The sequence below is a fragment of the Colossoma macropomum genome, unplaced genomic scaffold, assembly GCF_904425465.1.
Source record: "Colossoma macropomum unplaced genomic scaffold, Colossoma_macropomum, whole genome shotgun sequence".
In the NCBI taxonomy this organism is placed as follows: Eukaryota; Metazoa; Chordata; class Actinopteri; order Characiformes; family Serrasalmidae; genus Colossoma; species Colossoma macropomum.
Window position 1 is genome coordinate 15729137 of NW_023494790.1, and position 15886 is coordinate 15745022.

General features: G+C 38.6%; 1 protein-coding gene across 4 annotated transcripts in view; it reads left to right on the forward strand.

Moving 5' to 3' along the window:
- The window catches only part of mpp7a (membrane protein, palmitoylated 7a (MAGUK p55 subfamily member 7)), a 162051-nt gene that overhangs the window by 92400 nt on the left and 53765 nt on the right, over window positions 1-15886 (forward strand). For all 4 annotated transcript variants that reach the window (XM_036572319.1, XM_036572318.1, XM_036572320.1 and 1 more), the window contains 4 exons: window positions 9321-9402; window positions 11099-11184; window positions 11418-11492; window positions 15210-15406. In XM_036572319.1, coding sequence (XP_036428212.1) covers window positions 9321-9402; window positions 11099-11184; window positions 11418-11492; window positions 15210-15406 — 440 coding nt within the window. The remainder of the gene's footprint in view (window positions 1-9320; window positions 9403-11098; window positions 11185-11417; window positions 11493-15209; window positions 15407-15886) is intronic.

A 15886-nucleotide genomic window follows, 5' to 3' on the forward strand; every position in this document is an offset into this window, starting at 1 on the left:
TAAAAAATTGGATAGTAGGGCATGGGTGTTATGGAAATTTCCATTCAAGATATTAATTACCAGAATGATCTGTTTCAGTATTGTTCAAATATCCTAAAATGTTTAAAAAACATCAATACACATTGAAATTTCACCAGAGATATTAAATATATTAAAAGCAGTTTAAACGAGTATGCTACTGTTTACTGTTCAGATTTTAGCTAAGTCAATGCAAAATGCATCAATTGAAGAATGTGCTCAAATGAATAGTATTTAATTTTTTTTTTGTCAGTGACCCCTTGCTTTTTTTCTGTCAGTGACCCCTTGTCATGACCTCTCCCCACACAAATCAGCGACACTTTGCCACGGCCTCTCTCTACACAAGTCAGTGTCTCCCTAGCTAACTAGTATTTTTAAATTCACGGCCAGAAAATAAAAGTTTTAAAATATGGAACTACCTGCTGCTCTGGGGCTTGTTGTGGCCGTGGCAAACAGTCCTGATCAAGCAGAGAGGTTCTTTATACTCCATTAGAATTATGGTTTAGTATTTATTATTATTATTACTTTCAGAACAGAACTTTGTTTAAAGATCATGAAATATTATGATTATCATTGGGTTTTATACTGCAGCACATCATTTAAACTGGTAAGTGTCCCATCTCTACTACTATTGGCATTATTGGTTTCTTTACATGGGCAGAAGGAAATGCTGAGCATACTGACTGTTTTGTTTTTTAAGTGAATGGGCTGATGTTTTGTCCTATCCCACTCAGAGATTTTTTAATGCTCTGTTCCTTCCTCTGCCTAGCTTGACCTGCCATATTCCCAGCTATCCATGTTTCTGTGCTTCCGCATTCTCCAGTATAATGTTACAGGCAGTTTCGGGAGGTGTGTGAGGGCACACACTTGCACAGATATACACAGACATACACTGAAGTCTTTGTGTAGTCAAGTTAGTGAAGCCTGTGGTTGTCCTGAGAAGGCATTTCCTGGTGTAGTTACAGAAATAGGAGCTGACATCTCAAAATGTTGTTTTCTTGGTGAGAAAATTACAATGAAAACAGATTAATAAACACTGAGAACAGTGCAGCAGAGCCACCCTGTGAAACCACTCAGAATTTATGCCTACACACGCACACTAAACACAAAAGCTGATGGAATAAATCTGTAGACACATGCACAAACTAGCATGCAGTTCAGTTACATGTTACGGTGCAATTTAAAGCTGAAAAGACACACACACACACACACACACACACACTTTCACATACCTGTCTGTGGCTCTGAGGGAACCCTGTTAAGTATGTTTTCACAGTGAGTGCATAATGAGGATGTCTAGCCTTATAGGCTGTACTGCAGGAGACATGAAAGATGAAATTGAGCGTTTTATCCCAGGCCTCCACTTCCCTTTCCCCCTTATTCCCATTTACTTCCATTCATTCCCATTTATTCCCATCTGTTTAAGGCTCATTCCACGTCTCAGCCCTTCAGCAGGAATTCTTCAACCATTATTCATGTAATGAGATGCAATTTTCTTTTTTTTTTTAACATAATACCTGTTGATAATGGAGTCATCAGACAAGTGTTAAAGCAAAAGTCTATGTGTGTTGGTATTATCAGTTACTATGAACCATAATTTAGTATTACAAATGGACCAACTGTTTTGGAGCAGGTCATTTAGAGGTCATTGTGAATCAACCTACACATGAGGTTAAGGCCCATCTGTGTGGCAGGCTGGGCCTGCCCTTGATTTTATGTGCGAGTCTATATGAAGCTGAACTCACACATTGCATAGTGGGCAGATAAAAAAACTAATTATTAAAACTAATATTGCAGTTTTGATGCGTCTTACCTAAACATTTTATTAAGGCTGAAAATATGACAATATTTTAAGGTTGTTTTGATAGGTAATGTCACAAAATGCTGTTCTGAGCATATTGTGGATATCTTCAGTACTTAAAGATCACTGACAATCTGTGTGTTTTATTACAAAATGAAAATAATTAGGCATGTTTAATTGGATTTAGTGCAGCAGTTTGTAAAATATTGAATAAACATCAATTGTAGTTGTAAGTTTTTATAATTTTATTATTATTATTATTATTATTATTAATATTATTATTATTATGGTGTTTTATATGTGGCACTACAGGTTCCATTTTGTCTGTTCCATCTTGTTAGATAAATATTGTGATGCATAATGTGTATCGTGAAAATGCCTTGAAGTATCGTGATATATTTTTTTTTTTGCTGTTTCACCCACCCCTACATTAGATGTTGGCTATAATAGCTGAACATGCACACCACTGTATATTTTGGGTGTGATAACGGTTTTATTCATCATTATTAATAAATATAGTTGTTTAATTTTGACATAAAATGATTTGTTTAAAAAGTAGTACTTGTTTCGATTTAATTTGATCATTTAGGCCTCAGGAAAATCATCCTACATACGTTAACTTGACACAACTTAAACATGCAAGGAAAATGATTTTAAAAGGATTGAAAGAGATTACGTTTTACATTACAGTGCAATTCAGAAGATTAAAATTACTGTTTTCCATAATGTTGAACCAGGTTTGTTGTAATGTATTTCAACAGTAGCCAAAATCAGATTTTTTTTTCTTTTTTAATCAAATAATTTATTTAGTTTAATCAAATATGATTTTACCTGATAAAATACTGGAAAACCTTGTTAAAGTTACAGTAGCACAATTTAAATATGTAAATAAAATAAACCCTTAAACTGAATGGACACAAACCGAATGAAAGATGCAGGTCAAAATAATATGCTTAATCAGAAACTGAGTAGTTGGTGTGGATTAATAGCAGAGTGTATTTTGAAATGCCCTCTACACAGACACACTCACTTCACATACACCCTCAACCTGTCCTCCCATTCTCTATATATGAGTTTATGGTGTGCTGGTGATTTATCTTCAGGTAGCCATTTGAAGTGTGCTTGTTTTTGGTGTGTGTGTGTGTGTGTGTGTGTGTGTGTGTGTGTGTGTGTGTGTGTGTGTGTGTGGATGAGGAGAGCAGGGCTGACTGATAGAGCTGCTCACGCTCCCCCATCTCTCTGAGCTCCGTACAGATTAAGCGCTCCACTTTTGGCCGTCCTTAAAATAACAGTCATAAGCATTTATGTGTCGGAGTGTGCGCATATGGACCTGATCACCACGGCAACTGACTGCCGAGGATTGCCTTACTGATGAGTAATTTGGGCCGCCATGGCCTCTGATTCCACCTCATTTTCCCCTCTCTCTCCAGCTCCCTCTCTGTTACTGCGCTTTTTCTCTTTCTCTGTCCTTCTTTCTTTTTTGTCTCTTTGTCTCTCTCTGTCTTTCTGTACAGTACTGTACAAAAGTCAGTGACCACTTTTCATGTATGTATTTTCCAGTTAGAACGTCTACAATGTACAAAACAACTGTAAAGATATTCACTTACTTAGTGTCAGGAAAACTGCATGAACATATATTTAACCCCTTAAAATCCCAGGCTTATTACATACTAATGCTTATTATTGAGCAACAACATGGACTACATGGAGTTATTCTTAGATTATAGAGGTGTGTAGTAAAGCTTTGGACCTACCTGTGGGTCCTGGCCTTTTAAGGGGTTAACAGACAATTACATAAAAGCCTCAACAACTACACATAATATCACACTGTTAGGATTTAGTGTGTCCACTCTTTGCCTTTATTACAGCTTTCATTCTTTTCAGGAGACTTGCTTTCAGTTTTCAAAGAAATCTGCAGGAATATTTTTCCACACCTCTGAAGTTCAGTCTTAAAGTTGGTTACTTTTTCTCACACTTTCAGTGATATTGAGGTCTAGACTCCATTCTCTGAATGACTTTTTGACAACTACACATCATTTCAGGCCCATAGTGTTGAGTTATTAGTTGGGTCATTATACAGTGGAAGAATTATGGTGGTGTACCAGGTCCTGTATGGTTGTCAAGAGTCCCATTTTCCTGTCTATTTCTTTGTCATTTTTTGATCTCCAATTTTGGAAGCTCATGTTTTGTCTCTTATTTCGACTTTCCTAATGGAAGTGGATTACATTATTTTATCTAATGTCGTCAGAAATATCTTCTGAAAAATGAATAAGTTGAACTTCTTGACCATTTTGTTGAAACTAAATGAAGGGCATCCCTGAATTTTGCATAGTACTGTATAAATGTACGCTCTTTATTATTTATAGAGCTCTTATAACAAATGTGCCAAATCGAAAGAACTTTTACTATAGTCATGATATGCTCAGTAAAGCTTAACATGACATAATTGTGATCGTTATCGTCGTCATATCACCCACCCCTAGCTTTTTTTTTAATATGTATGTGTATAAATATATAAAAACTCGTAAAATATAACCTAAACCTTCAAACTTTAACTGAAGGTTTTAATCTTAATTGTCTCAATAAGCTTTCTCTGAGAAGTCATAATATTAAAAGTTTGGATAAATAAATAGTTAACAGCAGCTGTAGTGTGACCAAAATTGGTCATAATACCAAGGAGGTAATCGTGTGTGTGTGTGTGCGTGTGTGCGTGTGTGTGTGTGTGTGCGTGTGTGCGTGTGTGTGTGTGTGTGTGTAGGCATGCAGGGGTGGGTGTATGTGCACGAAAGATTGAGCTTTTGATGGTTAAATGGTTTGGTTAGTTAGCCCAGCGTAGTGTAGCGTAGCCTCCTCATCAGTGCCTGTGATTGGAGGCCATCCATCATGTCTGGGGCAGTTTGGAGCAAAGCAGGCAGTTGAACCCTATTCTGCCCCCCCCACCCCAAACACCCACACACACACACACACACACACACACACACACACACACACACACACACACACACACCTCAGCCTACTGCTCTGCATGATGTCACTCACTTTGCCCTATGCTGTGGAACAGACAGCACAACTTGACCTTGGGCAATTTCAACATACTGTTATGTGGGGCGGCATTAACATAGAGCTTTTACAGAGCAGACTCACTACTCAGAGCATATGAGCTCACGTCCAGCCTGATGTACCTCTGTCTGCTATGTTCTGTAATGTTTCTGCTTTCTGTAGTGCTACTGAGTGTGGTTCAGGCCTACAATGGCAGTTTCTGGTCATTATTTCTTCTTCTCCTTCTCCTCCTCCTCCTCCTCCTCCTCCTTCTTGTGTTTACATGCACTTAATAATCCGATAACGGCAGAAAATGAGATTTTCTCAGTAATCCAATCAACGCGTTTATATTCAGCAGTCAGATAGTGGGAAAACTCCAGGTCTACATTAGTCAGGCAGTAATCGGATTTCTGCTTTGCAATCAGCCAATAAACTCACAGAATAAGACATGACGTAAATGTAACATAAACTCTAACTTCATGCCACAGCTTTAAAAAAAAAATAAATCACACCACTTTACCTGAAAATATGAACGTACAGCATCTAGAAGATGAAGATTATTTAAATCCTTCATTTCGTCAAGGATGTTTGTTTCATTGTCGCTCCAAAAGTATTTTGCTGCCATCTCGCGGCAACACTGCTTATTTCTTCCATCTGTTTCGCACATGCACAGACTGAGAAATCCGAAAGAAATCAGAGTAAGAGCTTATATGCGCTGAGAAATCTGTTTATTGAGCTAAAATCCAGCTCTCTTTATAGGATTTCTTAATCGGATTTTTGGATTGGAGTATGCTGTGTACATGACCATTTGAATAATCAAGTAACTGCAGAAATCTGATTATGATTGAATTGTTGCAGGTAAACAAACTCATTGTCATTCACATCATCTTTTGATTGATCTCCCCATTGCTCCACCCAGAAGCTACTTTTTTTAAATCAACTTTGGACAAATTTTACAGATGTTGGCAAAAATTCCATTTAACCAAATGAGAAAATGCATGTTTGGTTTAGATTTGATGCACTAAATTGCCTTTCCAGTTTAAAATGCTAAACTACTGAGCTGGATTGTGTTGTTATAGCTAATCGAGACTAAGCAGGTTGGCAACCATGAATTTACCATCATGCTAACATGACAAAAATCTTATCAACCCCAACAGTGTGAGTTTTCACATTCATAAAAAGTAATTATCTCTGTTAACTAATAACATGCTTATAACACACCTAATTTCTCATTCAGATGTTAGAAATAGTGTTTGCCACTGTTCTGTAAAGGTTGCTTCCATTCGTCAGCAGTGGGCCCCCTCTGTAACACTAATGACATTAGCAGGTGTCGGTGTTGGTGTTTGAGGGACACTTTTACTGAGGCTTATTTGTCCTGCTTCCTCAGCATGTCTGATGTGTTTGTTTGAGTTTGAGGGAGGCTGTGTTGAGCACTGTTTATTTGACTTTTTGCCCTGGTGTTTGTATGTTAGTATAGTAGAGTGATGGAGGCCATTAGAGGCTTTGGCTCACTGGATCTGAAGGGCAAAGTAAGGGCACAAAAGGCCAGGAGGAAGCACTCTGTCCTGCTGAACAGCACTAACTGAAATGGCATAGGGAGCAAACTCTGTGATGTTTAGATGGATATTGGTAATTTAGGCTGCACAACATGGACTAAATGTCAGATTGTGACTCTGTTAAAACGTTTTGCAGTTGCAGTACATTAAAAAAGCAATAATGTGCCCTTTTTTAGCGTAACACAGTGAAAGATTGTCCTGCATCATTTCAACCAGAATTATTAGCATTTATTGAATCGTGTGGATGTCTTCATTTGTCAAACACACACAGAACTCTCATCAAGGAATGTCTTTGATTGGTCAGACAGTAGACAACTGTTGTGATTGATAAGAGACTCATTTGCATATTGCAGCCCTCTGTGAGAATCACTATTGCAAAGCCAAAATGACAATTAACAAACAATACATTCAGATTAGAATAAAGTATCTCACACTATTTTAAAAGGGATGCTCTCGGTGTCTGAATCGGCAACAACAAAGAACATAAATTTTTACCCTTAACTTCCAACAATAAAACAAAGCCAGAGTACATATTTCTCTTGTTCTCTGTCTCTGTTTCCCTTTTCCCTCTGTTCTTCTCTCTCTTTCACACTTTTTCTTTTTCTCGCATTCTGTCTCTATATCTTATCACTTCTTACTCTTTTATCTCTCTCCTCTCTCTCTCTCTCTCTCTCTCTCTCTCTCTCTCCCCCTCTGTATCTCTCAGACTGTCCATCTCCGTCTGTCTTTTTATCACTTCTCTCTTGCTCTCCTACCTCTGTCTGTCTCTACCTCTTTTCATCACTTCTCTTTCTGTCTTTCTCTCTCACTTTGTCTTTTTATCACTTCTCACGTTCTCTCCTATTTCTCTCAGTCTCACTCACTATCTTTCTTTCTTACTGTCTCTCTTCCTTTCTCTGTCTGTCTCTCTGTCCTCTGTCTCTTTTATTACTTCCCTTTTTCTCTCTCTGTCTCTCTCTCCCTTCCTGTCTCTCTATCTCTATCAGTTCTCGCTCTCTCTCTCTGTATCTCTCTCACTCACTATCTCTCACTCTCTTTTTCTCACTATCTGTCTTTCTGTCTGTCTCTCACTCTGTTTTTTTTCATCTCTCTCTCTCTCTCTCTCTCTCTCTCCCCTCTCCCTCTCTCCCTCTCTCTCTTTCTGTGTATGTGTCTCTTTCTCACTCTCTACCTCTTATCACTTGCTATCTCTCTCTCTCTCTCTCTCAGTAGGGCTGTGTTTCCTCATTTTCTCTGTAGTGATGACCTCACTGACGCTGGCTGACAGTCTGTCACCTCCTGAGGCTACCAGCCAGTCATCTGCCTCGTAGCACAGCCCTCAGGTCACCTAATTGCTCCATTTATTTGATTAGGAGGAAATATTCAAAGACTTCAGTTGTGTGGAGCGTCAAGAGGCTGCGCTTTCGATCAGAGAGGCAGCATTTAACTCCTCAGCGAGAGACCTTGAGGAAATGCACTTATCCTCATAATAATGACATTACAAAATCATTAGAGGTTAACAGTTCACCATAACAGTGATGTCAGCTGGCTAATGGGCATTGAAGCAGTACAGAAACTGTGTGTGTGTGTGTTTGTGCATATGTGTCTGTGTGTGCAGTTCAGAGCACCAGATGTGCAGAGCATTAGAGGTTTGTATCGATTGATTCTGTCTGCAGTAGCTTTCTACTCATGCTCTCTGACCGAGTCACTCACACTCACTCAGCTTTGTGTCAAAGGTTGTAGACACCTACTCATCCAACATCACTTCTGAAATCGAGGATATTAATAGGAAGTTTGTCCCCCTTTTCCTCTGCTCTTCTGGGAAAGCTTCATGCTAGATGTTGGAACATTGTGAGGATTTGATTGCATTCAGCTACAGCATTAGTGAGGTCAGTCACTGACGTTGGACAATTAGTTCTGATTAGATCACAATCCAGCTTATCCCAAAGATGCTCAGTGGTGCTCCATCACTCCAGAGAATGTGGTTCTGCTGCTCCACACCCAATAATGGGGAAATATGTACCCCTCCAGCCAGTTTTTGGCAGTGGGCATGATGACCTTAGGCAGCTGCTCCAGAACATCTCATTCTGTTCAGTGTTTTTCTAAGGAGATTGTACAAGCTGATTGTCCACAGTTGAACACCTGTGCCAGCAATGGATACACCTTAATGTAGCTAAGTTCACTAATTAGTGGGGGTATCCGGATGCTTTTGGACACATGATGAATGCATTAAAAATAGGCTTAAAATAGAAAGCTAATAAATAGCAAGCTATATAGGTGACCAAGGTAAACAACAGATCACTGTTCTTTTTAAAAATGCACCAACATGACAGTTGTGGGGCAATGCCACTATGTGATATTTTTAATTTGCATGTCTTTTGATAAGTAAACAATTTTTAAAAATGAGCAGCATCTAAACTTTCTGCTAGGGATGGCTGATATGGGAAAATATTACATCACAATACTTAGATGTTTTCACAATGTATTGACACAGAGCTAAATCTAATCAAACAGGACTACTTGCACATTTATTGCAAGGAAACATGCACTTGATCAGTGTTTTTGATACAAACACATTTTTGCTTTTCTTTTTTTTTTTCTGTTACCAATAGGATTCCAGTATCATTGTGCATTTCTAGTTGCTTCAGCTGTAGATGTCTTGTTATGTCGGTGTTGCTGGGTATGAAAGTATGCTTGAATTTAAAGTTACAGTGGCACAGAAGTGGCATATTGTTGGCAAATTGTTGCATATCTGACTGTAAAACCATTTCATTCTCTTACTGCCATGCATATCTGAGCTATTCGCATCTGTGCTATCAACACACCACACACATGCCGATAACACTGCAGATAATTATTTGCTTTTTTGATTCTGACATTTTATGTATAAGGTTTACTGAAGTATGTGTGTTTTTGTGTTGGAACAGGGGGCCACCATCAAAAGAGATGAAAGCACAGGGGCCATCGTAATAGCCCGCATCATGAGAGGAGGAGCAGCTGATAGAAGTGGTGAGTTTTTAGCTCTGACTGCTGATTCTGTCTCTATAAAGCTTCAGTAATGCTGTAATTGATGTTTTGATAGGTTCTCTTCTTGTGTTTACTGCTGATGAAAGGTTTCCATATTCCTGCCTCCTACTTGATTCCATGTTTTTCATTTTAATAATTTAAACTTCATAAATAACAAATGTTTATAATCACTTATGTTTAGACTTTATCCTTTGATTGTTATGCAAGCATTTAATCAGAAGTAAATTAGTTAAAAATGCCAAACGAATTCTGGTTAAAGTATAAAACTTTTTTTAATTAGGCTGTCAGTAATTTATAAAAGGTTTTTCCTTTTTTTCATCTTGCTTGTTTTAATTACAGTTAACTTAAATACATGTATTTAAAGTTCAGTTTGACATTCCTTAATGTAAGAAAGCAGTAAAAGCTCTCAAATAAGCAAAGGAATTGTAATTACTTTAAGAAGTGAAGGACAGTCTTTAACAAATGAAGACAAATTACTAGGAACTTTGGAAATGTGTGCTACTGCTGTGGCCAAGCCATGGCCCTCACGAGGACTGAATGAGGTCAGGCAAGCCAAAGGTGACCTCAGAACCGAAGAGCAAGTTATGTAGAGTCTGCGGAACTAGCGGTTAATTGCCCCTGAAATACAAGACCTGCTAAATGCTACTAGGCGCGCAGACGTTTTAGCATCAACTGTTCAGAAGAGCCTTCATGAAGCTGGCCTAACTGGAAGAATTGCTAGAATGTTCTCTGCAAAGAAACCACTGTTAAAGTGAAGGAGTTTTGCTTGAGCTTAAAACACTCAGAAGTTGGATCTTTGAACTGTGAAAGAAACTTTCAAAATCTGGTTTTGAATTAAGGCAACTGCACACTGGATGCACCGCGTTGTGCCACACAGAATGCCCGGCAGGAAGAACTGATAAAAGCTAGTTTCAAGTTAATTATAAATAAAATGTTCATCATCACGCTTGGCATTAGTTTACTACCTCTCCCCAAACTGGCTATTTTTGTGCTGAAAGATGAGCCAAAAAATGTTAAGATAGTAATGTTAGCTGAGGTAACTTACCATTAACATTAGTCTGTTTATCAGAAAGACTGACTGCCTTTCTCTCTCTGTAGGTTTCAAACCGCATGTGATCTACTGTGGATTTATATGGCCTCAGTAGGACTTTAATTTAATGTGGTAATGGCAGAATGGTGCGTGTCGTGCTGTGATGTGCTAAAAAATCAAACAGCACCTAGAGTCATGGAGCACCAGCAATTGCGTCAGTGCTCCATGTTGGCCCTGGTTTGTGCACCTTCATTAAAAACAATGGTTTTGAATTTTTAGACGCTTCATGACACGGCACATTAAGTGTGCGGTGGACTTTACAGAAGGCAGTTGTGCATGCCCGGCATGTAAAGATGCTGATGCATCGCCAGATACGCACAAGTAAAATATCAGGTATCGACATCGCATTCCCATATCGGTGCATCCCTATATTCTGTGTCTTTTTTCCCTTTTTTGGGTTGGAATTTATGTTGACATCTGCAAGAAGTTCCTTGTACATCTTGTGCTTGACAAATAAAAAATGTGATTATATATATTTATATATATTATATAATTTATATACTTATATTTTACTTTTTTCTCTCCTTTCCTCTCTTCTGCCCTTTTCTTGCTTTGTTCTGTTTTACTTCACTCTCATCTCCTCCTCAGGCCTGATCCATGTGGGAGATGAGCTGAAAGAGGTCAACGGTATCCCCGTGGATGACAAGAAACCAGAGGATATCATTCGCATTCTGGTGTGTGTGTGTGTGTGTGTGTGTGTGTGTGTGTGTGTGTGTGTATGTATGTGTGAGAGAACGTGTGTGTGCACTTGTGTTTGTTTCAGTGAGACGGCAAGTGAAGCACAAATGTATATTATGTATATGACATGTTTGAGGATACTTTGTGTGACTCCAGCCTGTGGGTTCTGTGCTTATTACACCTGCTTGGGTGGTGAAGTAATGCCTGTATTCTGTGTTTTTGTGTGCAGGCCCAGTCTCAGGGTGCCATCACATTTAAAGTGGTGCCAGGCATACAGGACGAAGGCCTAGCCAAGGAGCCGAAGGTACGTGTCAAGACTCTGTCTAAACTCTGTCTCTGTGTGTGTGTGTGTGTGTGTGTGTGTGTGTGTGTGTTCAGTGTGGGACAATGCATGGCAAAGTGTTTCATACAGTGAGCTCAAATACCACGACTTAAACTGATGATGTTGTGCATGCATGTGCATACAGGGGTGGCTGGTAGCTTAGAGGTAGGATAGGTGAGGCAGCAACCAGGTTACATGTTCAGTTCTCTGGACTGACTGGGTATTTCTGGTTGTCCCTAGTGCTCCAAGTGATACTGTGCTGCTACCAGAGTGGGGAAAAGTATAAGTTTACCTTAACAAAAGCTTGAAAGCAACTAATTTTGCTCAAATAATAGTAATAATGAAATCAAATAGCAGTAATAATGTACAACTGACTCTTAATAGACCCCTGAAATCATGTCATTTTTGTAGACACTGACATGCCCATGTAAGGAACTCTGGGTCTGAGCCTTTAGGAATATGAGGAAAATGTACGTATGATATCAGTTTATCATATCCGTTTACCACAGGATGCGATAGCAGCAATTTTCAAAAACAGCATTCATTTTACCCATTTTACCAGAAAAACACTTGTGGAGTTCCTTATATGGGTGTGCCACCAAATATAAAATGACAGACGACTTCAGAGGTCTGTTAGTTTGCTTCTGGTGATTCTTCTGCAGAGTTTAATTAAAGCTCTTCTTATTTCCATCTGATTCTCACACTTCGACTTGGTGAACTGTATCAGATGTGTTACATTAGCAGTTTGTAAATAATTCAAAACTGCTAAATGTAGACTGAGACTGTTATCAACAAAGAATGTGAAGCTTTTCCCCAAGCTTCTTTGGTTAAACTAGACTAAACATATCGCTGTTGTCAGAAGAAGACCTTGTATCTCTGAAATGATAACTTTACAGGAGAAGAAAAAAAACCTACTTTACTTTTGATGTAAGTCAGTGGAACCAGACTTTTTTCCATGTCATTTTGGGCCGTTTGTTTTGGTTATCATGAAATTTGCACAATATCAAGGACAACAGGCATTTTTAAATTATGACAAAAACTGAAAAGGAGATACGAGGTTTTGTCCCGACAGCAGCGATATGTTGTACTGGCTATTGTAGAATTTTGTAAGTGTCATTCTCCATTTGGAGTGGGAATTCAGGTGGATACATTTTTAAAAAATCTGTTTCTTTCATTACGTCCATTAACATCTCCTATTATCATATATGCAAAAAGGAGAGCTTAAATGAATGTTGTGTAACACCAGTGACTGTGATACCAGTGACATTCTGGTTAAAACTGAGGATTTTGTAAATTGGCTGACTCAATGTGGTCGGATGACCTTGTGCAACTATTTAAAATCAGTAATAAAAATGATACAGGGCATTATTTTGATGAGTTGAATTACTCAGCCATTAAAGCTCATAACACCGGTGACACATCGAAGTTATGTGCTGCTTGATTAATAAAACGACTCATAAATTAATGAAAAATAGTGAGCAAGTGTGACTCGCCTTCTCATGCCTTTGGATGCTTCCTCTCTGATGAGCCTCGACCCAAAGAAGCAGTTTAATAGAGCGGAAAATGCTCTGTTAAAATGTAACAAAAGAGTCCTGATGACACCAAATGATTTATTAAATAACGTACTTTTAAATGTAGTATAATGTTAATAATATAAAAAGGTAAACATGAATCTGTTTTATACAAATCCCTAAGGTAAATCTCTTAAAATGATTGTTTTGTATTAAAAATGTTTTTTCAATTGTTGAAAATGTGACGAGGTGTTTAACATATGGAGAGCCACTATGAAACAGGATAAAGAAGGAAAAATCATAAGGGAAAAGTATTGTTTATTTAGCCCTGCAACCTTTGTGACGTGGTTTCTTATTCCAAATGGAGAATGACCCATAAGAGTTTTTAAACTACTGAAATGTAAATGTGGTCTATTGTATGTGGATGTGGGTTGCTCTACTTGATCTTGATGTTTTTCTCTTATTTGGGTTGTACAAGAGCTATGCAATTGAGAACTGGTACATTTTTTTTTAATGGATGTTCATCTCGGGCTCTGTTGATCCATGCTGAACCGCTCTGCTTATGCCCAGCTCGTAAACTGATTGTGTGTGAATCTTTCAGACTGTGTGTGTGTGTGTGTGTATGTGTGTATGTGTGTATGCGTGTGTGTGTGTGTGTGTGTGTGTGTGTGTGTGTGTGTGTGTGTGTGTTACTGCTTTCTGAAATTTGTGTAAGTCACTGGTTGTATTCTTTAACCTAATATGATGATTTTGATTTGTTCCACTCCTGAATTGAGTGTATCTGTGTGTGTCTGTGTGTGTCTGTGTGTGTGTGTGTGTGTCAGTCCTCCGGCAACCATAGTTTACTGTTTTCCGTGTGTATAATGAATGTGGTGAAGTGCTGCTAATTGGCTGCACATGTGTGAGCAGGATAAAGAATGATGTACTGAGAGAAGAAAATGAGAGAAAGAGAGAGAGAGTGAGTGAGTGTAGGAGTGTTCCCTCAGGATGTATCAGTGTATGTTTGTAGGCGAAGATCAGATCCAAACAGAACGTTCTCTGCTGTAACATAATTTCTCTACATGGCACAAACGCCGCACTAAATCAACACAAGCCACCGGGTTATGGGCTTCTGCACTCTCTCCGCCATCTCTCTCTCTTTCTGTCTGTCTGTCTGTCTGTCTGTCTGTCTGTCTGTCTCTCTATTTCTGTCTATTTTTCTTTCTCTGATTTTTGGAGTGAAAAAAGGTAAACACAATCTCCAGCGGAATTTAAAGCATTTTCTGCAAAGTACTGCACAGTTACTTTATATTTGATTAACTTAAAACAGAAGAAAAAACAGAACAAATATTAATTGTGACATGCACAAAGCTCGAACGGTTGGATATTGTTCTACTTGTAAAGTTGTAGTTGTAATTGTAAACTTCATTAACTGTTTTAAGCTTCAACTGATTCGTCAAGACTGGTTAGGCAGTCTTTCCAAAATTGTGAATTATCAGTACCACATTCATTATACACATGGACATAAGAAGTTCTTTGACTCATCAAACCAAATGTGCTAGCTCAATGCCTACAACGCAATCAAAGTTTATAAAAAGATAATAAAATACGTCAAGTTCACATCTTGGGAATTGGGTATTGGGAAAAAATTTAAAATACAATGTAAAATGTGATATAACTTCTGCACAGGCCACATTCATCCCTCCCTACCTTCTTATTTCTACTTAGAAAATCAATAAAACATGTAATTTATACTTATAATTGAATTATATATACTATATTATATATACTTATAATTGTATTATGTATATACAGTTGCTCTGTTTTATGTCTTTATGCTTCCAGATAATAAACACTGTAACTCTCTGACCTTTTGATTGCAAATCTTTAGGAAATTATTTAGTGCATCTTGTAATCTCATATTTCATTTTCGTCACTTCCTGTATTTTAACACAGTAGTTTAATGTAAACATGAAAAATAATACACAATATTACGCAAGCATTTTTCTTTTCTTTTTTCAGTTGATACTTTTTGAAACAGTCAGTGAATTTTCTTTTGACCAAAAAGCGAGATCTGACTTTACTGAATATTATTATAATCAATTATAGAGTCAGTGCAGCTGTATTGACACCTTCAGATCAGTGCATCATGATAGATGGACACATTTTTACACACTTACGCAATATTTGTGTCTTTCATATATCGTAGGTGTATCTGAGGGCTCTGTTTGACTATAACCCGGAGGAGGATAAGGCTATTCCCTGTAGAGAGGCAGGTCTGGCCTTTAGGAGAGGGGATGTGCTGCAGGTTGTGTGTCAGGATGATGCCACATGGTGGCAGGCCAAACATGAAGGAGACACCAACCCCCGCGCCGGCCTCATCCCGTCCAAACACTTCCAGGAGAGGTGAGCTTCTACTGTCCTCCTGGAGAACTGACCACTGTGCTCTGTTCTCTCCGTCTCTGTCTCTTTCTCTTATTCACGTTCTCTCTCTCTCTCTCATTCATGCTCTCTTTCTCTCTCTATCTCTCTCTCTCTCTCTCTCTCTCTCTCCCTCATTTCTTTCTCTTCTTGTGTCTGTTACTCTGTTTTACTCACTACTATGAAAGGAATGACTTTTCTGCCTTTTGTTCCTTTTTTATGCTTTAGAGCCCCCCCCCTCTCTCTCTCTCCCCCTCTCTCCCTCTCCCTCTCTCTCCCCCTCTCTCCCTCTCCCTCCCTCTCTCTCTCTCTCTCTCTCTCTCTCTCTCTCTCTCTCTCTCTCTCTCTCTCTCTCTCTCTTCTCTCTCTCTCTCTCTCCCTCTCCCTCCCTCTCTCTCTCTCTCTCTCTCTCTCTCTCTCTCTCCCCCTCCCTCCTTCCTCTCTCTCTTTGTGTGTGAGGGCCTG